The sequence below is a fragment of the Strix aluco genome, chromosome 3 (genome assembly GCF_031877795.1).
Source record: "Strix aluco isolate bStrAlu1 chromosome 3, bStrAlu1.hap1, whole genome shotgun sequence".
NCBI lineage: Eukaryota > Metazoa > Chordata > Aves > Strigiformes > Strigidae > Strix > Strix aluco.
Genome location: NC_133933.1, coordinates 26,140,490 through 26,153,138, shown reverse-complemented (window position 1 = coordinate 26,153,138; position 12,649 = coordinate 26,140,490). Strand labels below are relative to the sequence as shown.

Genomic DNA, 12,649 nt, shown 5'->3' with positions numbered 1-12,649 from the left:
TATAGTCGGGATACTCTCAAGTTTGTTACAGTTTTGTTTGGAGAAGGAGTAACGATCCTGCTGATAGTGGAGAGCCGGACTAATAACGTTAGGCTTAGTATTAGGCTTGTCTCGGGCTTTTTAATACTTTTAAACTACTAATGTCGTCTGCTACAGAGTTAGAAAAGTTAACTCTCCGTGTTTGTTTGTTTGCTTTTATTATATGTTTTACCATCTAGCCAAAACCCAGACAGACTTTTTGAAAGTGCAAAGACCTACCTGTGATAATTTAGGTGTTTTCTTGTTGTCTTTACAGAAATGTGGTTTTTCGGAACTGTATTCATGGCAAAGGCAAAGGAAAACAAAGCAGGAATTTTGTCTGCATGACGGACCACCTTATGCCAATGGAGACCCTCATGTTGGCCATGCATTAAATAAAGTAAATATTTACTTGTTCATACTCGCCAGTTTTGAAGTCATTAACACTTCCTATAATGTGCTGTGTGTTCTCCGTTTCCATATAAATCAGTTACACTTTAAAGTGTTTGATATTTTGGTAATGGGGCTTTTAAAAAGCAAACAATATGGTTATGTAGTTACTATCTGATGCCATGGTGACACAGATCCCATACTGTGACATAAATACCGTATACCAGTATATGGTACCTATACGCTGAGTGTTCATTTATGAGGCTGAATGTTTTAGTAAAAAGAGAACACCTTTTTAGAGAAAGTCCAGCCTGTAATTCATTCCTAAACAATATTAAGTGCACAGTCTATGAACTGTGCTCATTCCTAAGCAATAGTAAGTGCACAGTTTATTTGTTTATTGAACGTGTTGCACATAGGTGAATGTCTATTTCTATGTGTGCATATGTAATAATGTTACTGTAATGCATGGCTGAGCTGTGCCTTGCTATTCTTTTTTCCTCTGGTTTGTAAGTTTGTTCTCTTGCTATCTGGGTATGCTCAGTGGAACCACAATGACTAAATGTTGATGGCTTTTAAAATACAAATTTCAGCTTTGAAATATTACTGCTAAATACGTTTGGATACGTTTAGATTCAGTCCTGAGAATGACAGCATTATATATGCTACAAAGTAGGAAAGACTAAAATGTGACCCACAGCGTCTTACAGTACTAGTGCCAAAGCTTGGACTTCTGAAAATGACAAGTTTTGGTTAGGTGATCACTTATATCGAAAAACAGTAAATATGCACTAGGCCAATGCTGTACATCCAGCTCAGTGTTTTAAAAATGAGAGCAAGTAGGATTTGTTCAAGTCTTCCAAGTTTATAAACTGCATCTTTCAGTTATAGTCAATGTGAGTTCCTTTGATCAGAGGTCTTCTGAGGTTCTGCCAAAAGACAAAACGATGGGCAAGAAAAATCTAAAATGCACGGTCTTAAATGTAAGTGTATCATGCAGCCTTTTGTACTTGTTTTTTTTAATAGGAGAATCTTAATAATGTAGCTATTCCACACGGGGGAGCTCAAGTGATAACAGACCCTTGTGTCTTTTCAGATTTTGAAAGACATCACTAATCGTTTCTACATGATGAGAGGTTATAAAGTACACTATGTGCCAGGATGGGATTGTCATGGATTGCCAATTGAGTTGAAGGCGTTGTCAGAAGTTAAAGGAGCTGAAAATCTTTCACCAATGGAAATTCGACAGAGAGGTAAACTGCTGTTTGCAGTGTCTTTATAGAAAAAGTTGGCCTAAGTATTTGTACATCCTACTCATATTCTGTATTTTATGCTTTATATATAGCTTTTATACTTCATTGTGAGCTTTTCTACTATCTGTTGGTGACATTTTGTTTGACCAAGCAGATTGAGTACAGTGTAATCTTATGGGATAATTGAGCACAGGCTTAATTTGTTGCTGTAATGAACATGCATAGCATTGACTCTGGGTTTAAAAAAACAAAAGAAGGGCAGAGGATTGAATTTCTGCTTTGCTTAACTGTAGTTAAGATCAAATTCCTTTTGGTTTTTGAAGACTGAATTTGTTCAGGAGCTAAAAAGATGCATGTAAAAATCAGGCTTCATCAGGACAGCTTGCCTCAGTAGGAATGTATTTCTTGACTGTATTTTTCACAATGCTACAAAACTGTAGGGGTGATCCTTTCAGAGAAAGTTAGTCTGCATTATATGGAAACCATTTTGAAGAAATAATTTCAAATACCATATGTATTGAAATACATCAACATTCAGCTGCAAAAGTATTTGTAATGAGCAATTTAAACTGCTTTAGCTTGGAATTGTGGCAGTGAAATGGGCTAACTTATTTTCAAATGCATGCCTTGAAAAGTTTGGATCAGCATCAACAAAGGTGGCTAGTTTTCACTCTTACATATTTTACATTATTTGAGAATGCATTTTGAGAACTAGTTCTTCGTAACTAGGTATACTTATCTTTTTCCCCTCTTCCTTAAAAAGAAAGTTTATATTCTAGAGACTTTTGTGCTGTATGTCCCTGTATTAGTCAAAAAGTGCTACTCCTGGATCTTTTTACTCTTTGCAGACATTTTATGTAACTACTTATCTGAAATACTTTTTTCTGAGCCATAATAATCAGTAATTAGTGCACAGTTTCAATATGTTCAGCTCAGGCTTTTCTAAAAAACATCAATAGCATATTTAAAATGGTGTTATATTGACCTTAGTGGACTAAACCATGTGTTTAATGGAACTATTCCCTTCAGCCAGAGAATTTGCAGAAAAAGCAATTGAGAAACAGAAATCTGCCTTCATTCGTTGGGGTGTGATGGCAGATTGGGCTAACTGCTACCGTACATTTGATCCAAAGTATGAAGCAAACCAGCTGAGAGTCTTCTATAAAATGTTTGATAAGGTATGCTGAACTCTTGTTGAAGTTTGTTTTGATTTGTTAGGCATTTCGATTCTTCTAACTTTGTTTTTTCTCTCCCTTTCCGTCTTAGGGTTTCATTTATCAGGACTATAAACCTGTGTTCTGGTCCCCTTCAGCAAAGTAAGAATCAATTTACTATTTTGTCTTCAAAATTTCAGCAAGGCTATCAATAGCTTTTCATGTTCAAGTGTGTTAACTTATGTTTGGTGTCTACCCAGAACAGCCTTGGCTGAAGCAGAGCTTGAATACAATGAGCAGCACGTCAGTCGTTCTGTGTACATGAAATTTCCCCTGTTAAAGTCACCACCTAAGCTGACTTCTGTGATAGGTACGACTTCTGTATAGATCGTAAGACTGATAGCTTTTATTTTTGTTACAATTGTAAGTAAAGTACTTGTAATTTGCATCTGTAGATGGATCATCCCCTGCTAGCGTGCTAGTCTGGACCACACAACCTTGGACAGTGCCAGCCAATCAAGCAGTTTGCTACATGCCAGATTCAGCGTATGTGTCTTTAACTTGTTTCAGTGATCTGTGTCAGTCCTTATCAATATTATCAGCAAAGTTAAAATGTTCTGGACTACCATTACATTTTATTTAAGGCATCTTTTGTGTGTTGGTTTGGGTTTTTTTTTTAAGTGACACAGTTGTAAGCTTTGTTCTGTGTCTCAATATATTAATTTCTGCTTTCATTTTTATTTTTTTAAAATTTATTTCTTCTTCCTGATGTTGCATTATCTTGAAATTTGTTTGAGCTTTAAGAGTGAATTGGACATGTAGTTCTTAAAACATATTTTGCTGTCTTTTAGAGATGGAGCCTTTAAACAATTTGTAGCTTTATGGTATTTGTAATTATTTGGTGTGATGAATATGTATTTGCATTGTAGATATTCAGTTGTGAAATGTACAACTACTGGTGAACACTTCATTCTAGCTGCAGATAGAGTTGAATCTACAGCTGCTGTTTTGGACATGCAGTTTGAGGTTATGTCAACGTGTAAAGGTAGGTTTTAATATTGTTAATCTTAAGTGGCTTAGAAATCTGCTTGTAGGTGTCTGAAAACAGCTTCAGTTTTGATGTATTATTAAGTTTGTTTATATTTTGAGAATGTGCTTCACTAAAATAATGCAAAGGTGAGTAGTAGTCTCAGATTTAGTATTGGTGTATTGTAGCTCAAATTTTCATCCATAGATTTCAAAGTACTTTTTAAAATCTGGATTCACACTTGGAAAACTTAAACACGGAGAGGAAGTCTGTTCGGTATCAAAATCTTAGTTACACTGAATGCAGTTTGTTGTGTCTTTCTCACCCATTGCTGATGAGAACAAGGGGCTAATTACAAGTAGGCTTGCTGACTGCCTGGTTGCTAAATTCTACAAAAACTATTGAAATTACCTAGTGCAGCAGTATCGGTAGCACTATCAGCTGTTGTTATGTTATGTTACTTTTCAAGTTTCTCATTGTTCGGAGGTGTCTTACGCCTTCACTGTAACCATGAAGAATATTGGGGCATTGTAGGTGCCTCTCTTCTGTACAGACAAACTAAAGTGGTTAAGTTTGCATCCTAACAAACTGCACCATGATATTTCTTAATAGACAGACTTGTCATTCAGTGTCATGAGTTGGGATTTAATGTGTCATTTGTGAACTTTATTCATTTGCCTTTATCAGTGATTCAGTGCTGGAAATACGCATATCTAAAGGAGGTGAGAATGGTACATTCTGTGACTTCTTCTTGGTTGTTTTGGTGTTTCCATGCTTTCTTTTTCAGAGGGGAAAAATATCTGTTTCTCTGCTTAATAATCTTGTTTTTACCTAATGATAAAGTTACCTGGAGGTGTTCTCACACGTTCGACGTTCTTGAATCGCATGATGTGCAGTTCACATACAACGTTAGAGTTGGACCTTCTTGAAACGAAATTTAATATTGGAACCTGTTCTTTTTATATTCCCATATATTCAGTACTTAGTTATATTTGTTACCTTTCTCTATCTGTGTACCTAACTGTCTGACAGCAGTTCCTAAACATGTTCCTTCTAGGAAGAGAGCATTCAATGTCAGCCATTTTGTCACGACACTCTACAACTCTTGACTTTCAGCAGGGCTTTACTACTAAGATTTCTTCAGTGTTTTTTTAATCTTAAATTGTCACTAGCTTCATTCATGCTGTACTCTATTTGTATGTCATTTAGAGAATTTAAATGAATTGTTCATGGTAATATTAGTATTTAGTGGCAGAACTAGGAATAGATCCCAAATCCAAGGTTTTTAGCCTACTAAGTCATTATTGAGATCTGTATATAGAACATTTAGATAGTGGTTCCCAGGAACGTGAATGTGTGGAGTGTCTTTAGGTGGAATGTCACTACTAACAGAATACCATTGTCTAAGGTAGAAGAAAAGCTTTTTCTTCAAAGGAAAAAGAAAATAAAAAAGCTGTGTGCAAGATTAGCAATGCAGACACTTTGAAAGCATCTGGACGGGGACCCACAAACAAGATAAAAGTAGTAGTACGTCTGAACAGTACCCTGTGCATACACTTGGTGATCAGTTGTTCCATTTCTGCTTTCTGATAAAAGAAGCTGAATGCATGAATTGTTTCTCTATTTTCTCTTCTGTTTTTTTTCACCCCCAGGCGTGGATTTGGCAGATGGTTCTTGTGCTCATCCCACAATTCCTGGCAGAGTCTCTCCTCTGTTACCTGCAAATCATGTGACCATGGCAAAAGGAACAGGATTAGTTCATACAGCCCCAGCTCATGGTATGGAAGACTACAGCGTAGCTTCCCACCATCAGCTACCCACGGTACTTTATTTTTTCAGCTGTTGCTCTTGATTTCCTGCAACGGTTTGATCATGTGCCACTAAAGTGATTGTTGTAATTTGTGCATAAAACTCGAAAATGTTTTGAAGCATTCAGATAAGTGTGAGTATCACTGATGGCCTGCAAGAATGCAGGACTAACCTTGGAAAAGTGTGTATTAAAATAAAAGGATGAAGTTTTTCGTCCATCTGGTAATTAAAGCTTGCAGGGAAGTGGTAGAATAGAATCAGATTTCTTTTCTCTGTGTTTTTGTTTTCTAAAGGGTATCACAGACAACAATTCTCAGATACTGGCTTTCAGTACTCAGAATTAGCTTTTAAAGCTGTATCTTGCAGACCAGTAAATCACTGATTATCTAGGTCATTGTTACTATTACTACTCTATTCTTTTTCAGCAAAGCTTATTTTAAACACATGTGTAAATACAGTTCAGATATGCTTGATCAGTTTGTTTGATGGAAGTGAAGATGCAGGGTATTCTGTTTGTCTTTTATGTTTTTAAAGAGGGGACCCTTGAGGTGTTCCAAAACCTGATTATACTCATATTTCTGGTTGGTTCGTTTTTGGTTTTGGTTTTGGGTTTTTTTGAGGGTAGGGTTTTTCTTGGGGTTTTGTTTCTCACTGTTAATTTGGAAAGTCATTAAAATAATAACAAGTGAGTAGATGTAAGACAGTTGTGGTATATCTGCAAACATAACAGTGCTCATTTCTTCTGATACGTAAAATTCACTTGCCAGGTAGATACTAAATTGCAGTTCACTAAATCTGAAGTGTACTTAAATATAACATACATTGCTATTCATCAGAGAAGTAGTTATTCAGCAGAGTAGTTAACTCACTTTTGGATACCAAAAAGGTAATTAATTGCCACATGGTATTTTAGTGACATGGTTAACATTTATTTAAGGATTGCCTTGTGGATGAAGGTGGGTTTTTTACCGAAGCTGCAGGTCCTGAACTTCAAAACAAGAATGTCCTTGAAGAGGGGAATGAAGCTGGTGAGTATTTGATATTTATATGTTTATTACTTTATCAGTTACAATCCTGCAGGTATATTTTGAGGGTGCATATAAACTAAATGCATTTTGAATATGGCTGAGGTACAGGCACTTGTTATTATGTGCTGATCATGGGAAGGAATGAGTTGAGGTTAAAAGTAGCAGTATGTTCAAATGGGATTTTAATCTTGCCTCATTTTTTCTCTCAGTCATTCAGATGCTTCAGGCAGCCGGGAGTTTGTTAAAAGAAGAAAAATACGTGCACAGTTACCCATATGACTGGAGAACTAAAAAACCAATGATTATTCGTGCCAGCAAACAGTGGTTTGTAAACACAGCAAGTGTGAAGGCTACAGCACAGGTATACAGTTTTGCTTTCTTATGGGACATTTAAAGACAGCTGATGCCATTTGGAATCCGCAAAACAATCTTGCTGTAGCTCACTCCAGAATATATTCTTCTCTAGTGTTTACAAATACTAGTTGAAAAGTGTTAGTTTTTCATAGAAGTGATGAATGTTACTGGTTTTTTGTCGATACTGATATAATCCAGGATAAATTATACTGACATATTTGTTCATTGTATTTACAGGAGATGTATAAGTTTTAGAGCTACTGAATTTTTTTCCCCAAAATATTTTTAAAGATACAATGTTTCAAGGAATTAAATTAGAAGAGACACTTTTACACTATAAAAATTACCTTTGTTGTTACGGTAGCCTTGCATGGCCAGCCACCTTTGTTTGCTCCTCTATTAATTTTGCCACAGTCCTATTTTAAATAACTTTAAAACTGTTTGGTTTTTTTTTTTTTTAAATGCAGTGCTCTTTGAAATTATGAACATCCACACAGAAAACTCAGACCAGCACCTTAGGCTGTCTTTGGGTAACAGTGATTTCATTCTGATTAGGGCATGAGGTGTTTATTCCATATCCATCTTTTATCTAGAATAAAAGAAGATATGGTTATTCAGCAGGGTTGAGAGTGAGTAGTAGCCCACACTGTAGAACAGGTAGTATGTATCAAGATGGGGTTTCAAAGTAGACAACAGCACAAGACTCAACAAGCTATTAAACTTCAGATAGAGGTACTGATGCCATTTCTAACTCACTTGAGCGAATGTCTGCTAGAGAATCAGAGCTGGCAAAAAAGCGTTGGCTACTCTGTGGGGAAATGTACAGTATATACAGTGTTCTAAGTATGTTATTGACGGGCAACATGCGGTGAAGTAAACAAAGTAAATGTGACAATTGCCCGAGAATGTTACTCAATACTGGGAACAGGAGTGTAGACCTGTACCTTTTTTTACTGGTAACATAAACAGTGTTTGTCTGAATGCTGAAGCGTGTTCAACAGTTCACTGTCTACTTTATAGGAAGTGCTGAAAAAAGTGAAAGTTGTTCCTACGTCTGCAGTGAACAGAATGCTCGAAATGCTGGACAGAAGGACGTTCTGGTGTATATCACGGCAAAGATGTTGGGGTGTGCCAATTCCTGTTTTTTATCAGAAGAACACAGGAGAATCCTTGATAAACAGGTATTTCTCTAGCTTTATATACTGAAAAATGGAGTGAGCACTGTCTGTTGTGCTGCAGTTACACAATATTACAAAACTTCTAACTATTTAAGTATAAATACATGCTTTTACTTGTAATTGTTTATACACAGAATGAATTCAGCTCTAAATTAAAACACTCAAAAATTCATTGCTGAAGGTGACTTGTATGTAAGTAATAGGAGTCAATTTTCTTAGATACTTAAGTTACCTGAAAAGTCCCCTTGATAGCAATTACTGCTTTCATCCCTCATCTTCAAGTTAAGTGAGCTGTCAGTAGTTACTGGCCTTTACATTTAAACAAGGCGTAAAATGCAAGTTGTAGTTAGAATAGATTGGATTGCAGCTGTAATTGTAGCACTGTAAATTGAACAATACACGTATTTTTGTCAAAATAGCTCTTTGCAGTTAAGTGACAGTGAGATATCTGAAGTAGAATAACCAAATTGATTGCAGAATAAATAACTGCGCTTTGTTTCAAAGTAAAATTTGAGTGTTTTTGAAGAGCCAGCCTTAATAAATGTAAGTAAGTGGCCTTTGATTTGGTATGTCTAGAGCTTCAGATGCTAGCCTTATTCTGCCATTTTTTGGTTAATAGATCCAGATACTGTGAACACTGCATTTCAGGAATTCCAGACAATGTAATCCAGAGGAAATCCAAGCTATGCTTTAAAACAAGAAGACACGATCATATATGATTGTTTTCTGTCTTTTAAGGAGTAATCGAGTTCTGCTTTTACCCCTTTGGGAAACAGAGGTTTTCAATTGTGAATATCCTCTAAGAGATGATTTCATAAAAATAGTACTGTGGAGTTCCACATTCGTTGTTGATTTCTATAATTGTTTTCTGTCTTGAGATACAGTAGTGTAACTCCATATTACACATCTTAACCTTACAACCGTTTCTGCACATTCATTATATATAATAAGACTGCACAGCTGGGATGGACTTAAGTAGTGTTGCAGAACTTTTTTTATTCTGGTGTTGAATAAATACACTGCAGAGAGTCCAGCATGTCTTCCAGAGGCTGGACTAAGCACATAAGTATAGTAGTAGGTGAGGCTTAGGGTGTGGAGAGCAGGGAATGGACTTTAAGCAGTTAGTCCTTAGCTTCACCTAGTGTGACTGGGTGTGTAGGTGCAAAGATATGTACTTTGACTCTCACAGTAGGCAATAACTGTGAGAAAAGACCACAATAACTGTAGTTGTTTATAGTACCTGAATAATGCTGACGCACACCAGGAGATATGGATGGAGGCTCTGTGGGGTGTAAAATCATTTTACCTGCAAAAATTGTTACCATATTAAAAAGTAAGTGTATGTTCACAAAAAAAAAAAATATAATTTCTGAGGCTTACTGTAGCCTATCTACAGAGTAGGCTTGAGTGTGTTACTTGTGCTTGCTTAAGATTGTTAAATACGTAGTTTAACAACAAAATAAAAGGATGATGAAAAACAGTTGAGCAGCTGGCAGTCAAACATGAAGGACACCATGAAGCAATAGCTCCTTCAGCACGTAGAGGAGCTGACCCAGCTGGTACAGAAAGCGTTTGAAAGGAGGGATGCGTGGGAATTCCTTTAGGTTTCAGTAAAATTACCTTGAAAGCCAGTGACCTGTATTAAAAAGCATGTCTTTTGTGAATGCTTGAGCCGTGTGAGATTATTGCTGGAGTTGTATGTTGTGTGGCAATCAGAATTTTGATATGATAAACTCTGCAACAGTTGGACAACTCAACCTTTGTGTGTAAGTATTGGCCTAGCAGTCACGCATACGTGTAGGTGAATGAACAAAGGGACAGTATGGCAGGTTTGGTTAGAATTGATCTGGGGAAAAAAGAGAGACTTTTAGGAAAAAAAGAGAGACTTATCCAGTATGCTTGAAAAACAGATTTTATTTCATTTGACTGACAGCTTCTAATGCTCATTTATAGTCAGCACTCTCCTAACATATTTTACAGCAGAGGTGAAATTTTCAAAGAAAAGCGTAAAACACTCATTAAATATTTAAAGTTAGCCGTAGCAGACAAAGTAGGAAAAGTGCACAGAATATTGGCCTATAGAAATGACAGGCAAATTTAGAAAGCAGTCTGTCAATTCATAGGTCATTTTCCTGGACACCAGTTCTTACTGAATTAAACAGCTAAGCCTAAATATTTTGTTTCATTTGCATTATGATTTTGAAAATCATATGACAATAGGTTGATGACCTATTTCTAACACTTAAGAAGTTTCATATTCAGATTGTGTGAATATTTAATATCATTAAAACAACAGTAAACTTACATTTCAAAACAAAAGCTGTTTTCTTACCTCGAATGATGGATAAATGTGCTGCTCTGGAGGTTTTGGGTGGCCATCAAAAGTAACAGCATCTCCACTGGAAGTCAGTGTAGTCCACATGGAGTTGCTGTTACATATGAGAGCACCAATGGTCGATCTTGAGTTACGCTGTTTATGTATCACCTGTAAAAAGACTTTTTTAAAAAAAATTTAAAAATCCCTAAAATAAACTGCTGTGTTTCCCTCTATAAGTGAAAGTTTCTCCTAAATTTGTCATGTGAAGGGCTGCAGAATGCTGCTCTTTCAAGATGCGGCTGCTAGTCTCTAACAGAATATTTTTCCGACACCAACAATCCTGTCTTTCTAACTTGAAAGCCAAGAACTAGATTTTAATCTTGTATGCAACAAGTTTGATACAAGATCTCCATGAGTCTTCCTGTTTGCTGCTGTGGCCCCCTGTAGCCCTGAAACATTTGATTATATGACACTGTTGTCTATAGTTACAAATGTAATACACTATTGATGATTAGATTCTTCATGTAGAGTATACCGTATCATATTGTGATCAGGAATTAAAAAATTATAATAAAATAACAAAACTCTATATGGGAGAGAGAGAAAAGAGAGAACATTTTTTTAATTATTTCCATTTTCAGTAAGAATATGGAGGTAAGATCCTGTGCGATTTTTCTGCATAAGCAGAGAAAAAAAGACTTTAAATAGAACATACATGCACAAATAAACAATTATACTGTTGTCAACTTTCAAGATTTAATAGATTTTGAGATAAAACATTCTGATTCTAGGAAATTCTGTAACTCGTGTAAGAGAAGAAAGAGCTCCAAAAGTAAAACGAGAGATTTGTATTTCCAGTAGTAGCTCAGACCAGGTAATAAATGTGAGATACATACCTTAATCTGACCTCATGCAATAACTGCTTTACAAACTCACTGTTCAGATATTGGTAATAATAACTACTAATGCAAAGATTATTCTAATGCCTGAGAACTTTTGTCCCCTTCTCTGTGACTTTGACTGACAAGTAACTTAAATTTCTGACAAAGAAAACCCAGCCTGTTTTTGAAGTAGGTCTACCCTGCATTCTAGTTTGCTTTTTAAAATACTAAGATATTTCAGTGACTTATAAGCAATAGCAACTTACCGTAACCGAAATACTTACTGCTGCAGTATCAACGTTCAAATAAAAAAGAAGATAACTTGCCCTCTTTACTGTTGTTTGAAAAGAGGTTGAGAGAACATCAGGCACTGTATTCTTCTCCTCCCGACTATATCTTAATGCTGCCTAATTTCTGTTAACACATTAAATAAGCGTTCAGCATAATCAATATCAGACTTCAGAGTGATTGGCTGGTGTCGTGGTAGCGTGAATTGCAGTAGGTATTTCAGTGTCAAAACGTAGCAAGTGACACGTAATGCAAGTTCTCTAGATAGGGTATGAATACAGGGCAAAGTTTTACAATGGTGTTTATTGCTAACTCGGTGAATTATCATGCTCACGTTGAAGCCTGTAGATTATAAAGTGATGAGTAGTTATTTGAGAAAGGTGGTTTTCACTTGCACCTTACATAAAAGTACTTTGCAAAAATATTCCTCCTTACAATACAGGTATCTTAAATAGTCATTTCTCTCTCTTGTAATAGTTAATCATAAGGATTCTGGGAAAAGATCAGTGCAGCAGGGTGGGTTTTTTTGTTTGTTTGTCTTGGGTTTTTCAAACTGTAGGAGGAAAAAACATTTGTTGAAATGGTATCCTGGAAATCTTTGGTCTTACCCTCTTTATATCCTTTTATATCTATCTCCTCTTGTAAAATACTTGCCTGTTAATGTTCACTTATATTCTGTAGGGAAACTGAATATAATGGAAAAAAACTTGCACTGCTAAAATATTTTTTTTCACTTGATTTGAAACCGTGATAGAATTTTGAGAATATTGGTCACTAACAAGTTGACTTCAGGCATTGACTCCATATTTCTTGTAAGGGATTGATAACACAAATCTGACCTTTTAGTTGTCTGAAAACTTTTATCTGTAGCATAATCGTATCTGTTAGTTCACATGTCACGAAAATGTGCCTTTAAATAATTCTGCTTTTCATAAATTAACAATATAAGGCT

The 12,649-nt window shown here is 35.9% G+C and overlaps 1 protein-coding gene across 1 annotated transcript in view; it reads left to right on the top strand.

Moving 5' to 3' along the window:
• Nucleotides 1-12,649, top strand: part of IARS2 (isoleucyl-tRNA synthetase 2, mitochondrial) — a 29,296-nt gene that overhangs the window by 523 nt on the left and 16,124 nt on the right. The window contains exons 2-12 of the mRNA XM_074817883.1: nt 296-418; nt 1,505-1,661; nt 2,691-2,839; nt 2,928-2,977; nt 3,076-3,185; nt 3,271-3,361; nt 3,745-3,860; nt 5,495-5,664; nt 6,589-6,679; nt 6,889-7,040; nt 8,054-8,214. Of these exons, the coding sequence (XP_074673984.1) occupies nt 296-418; nt 1,505-1,661; nt 2,691-2,839; nt 2,928-2,977; nt 3,076-3,185; nt 3,271-3,361; nt 3,745-3,860; nt 5,495-5,664; nt 6,589-6,679; nt 6,889-7,040; nt 8,054-8,214 (1,370 nt within the window). The remainder of the gene's footprint in view (nt 1-295; nt 419-1,504; nt 1,662-2,690; nt 2,840-2,927; nt 2,978-3,075; nt 3,186-3,270; nt 3,362-3,744; nt 3,861-5,494; nt 5,665-6,588; nt 6,680-6,888; nt 7,041-8,053; nt 8,215-12,649) is intronic.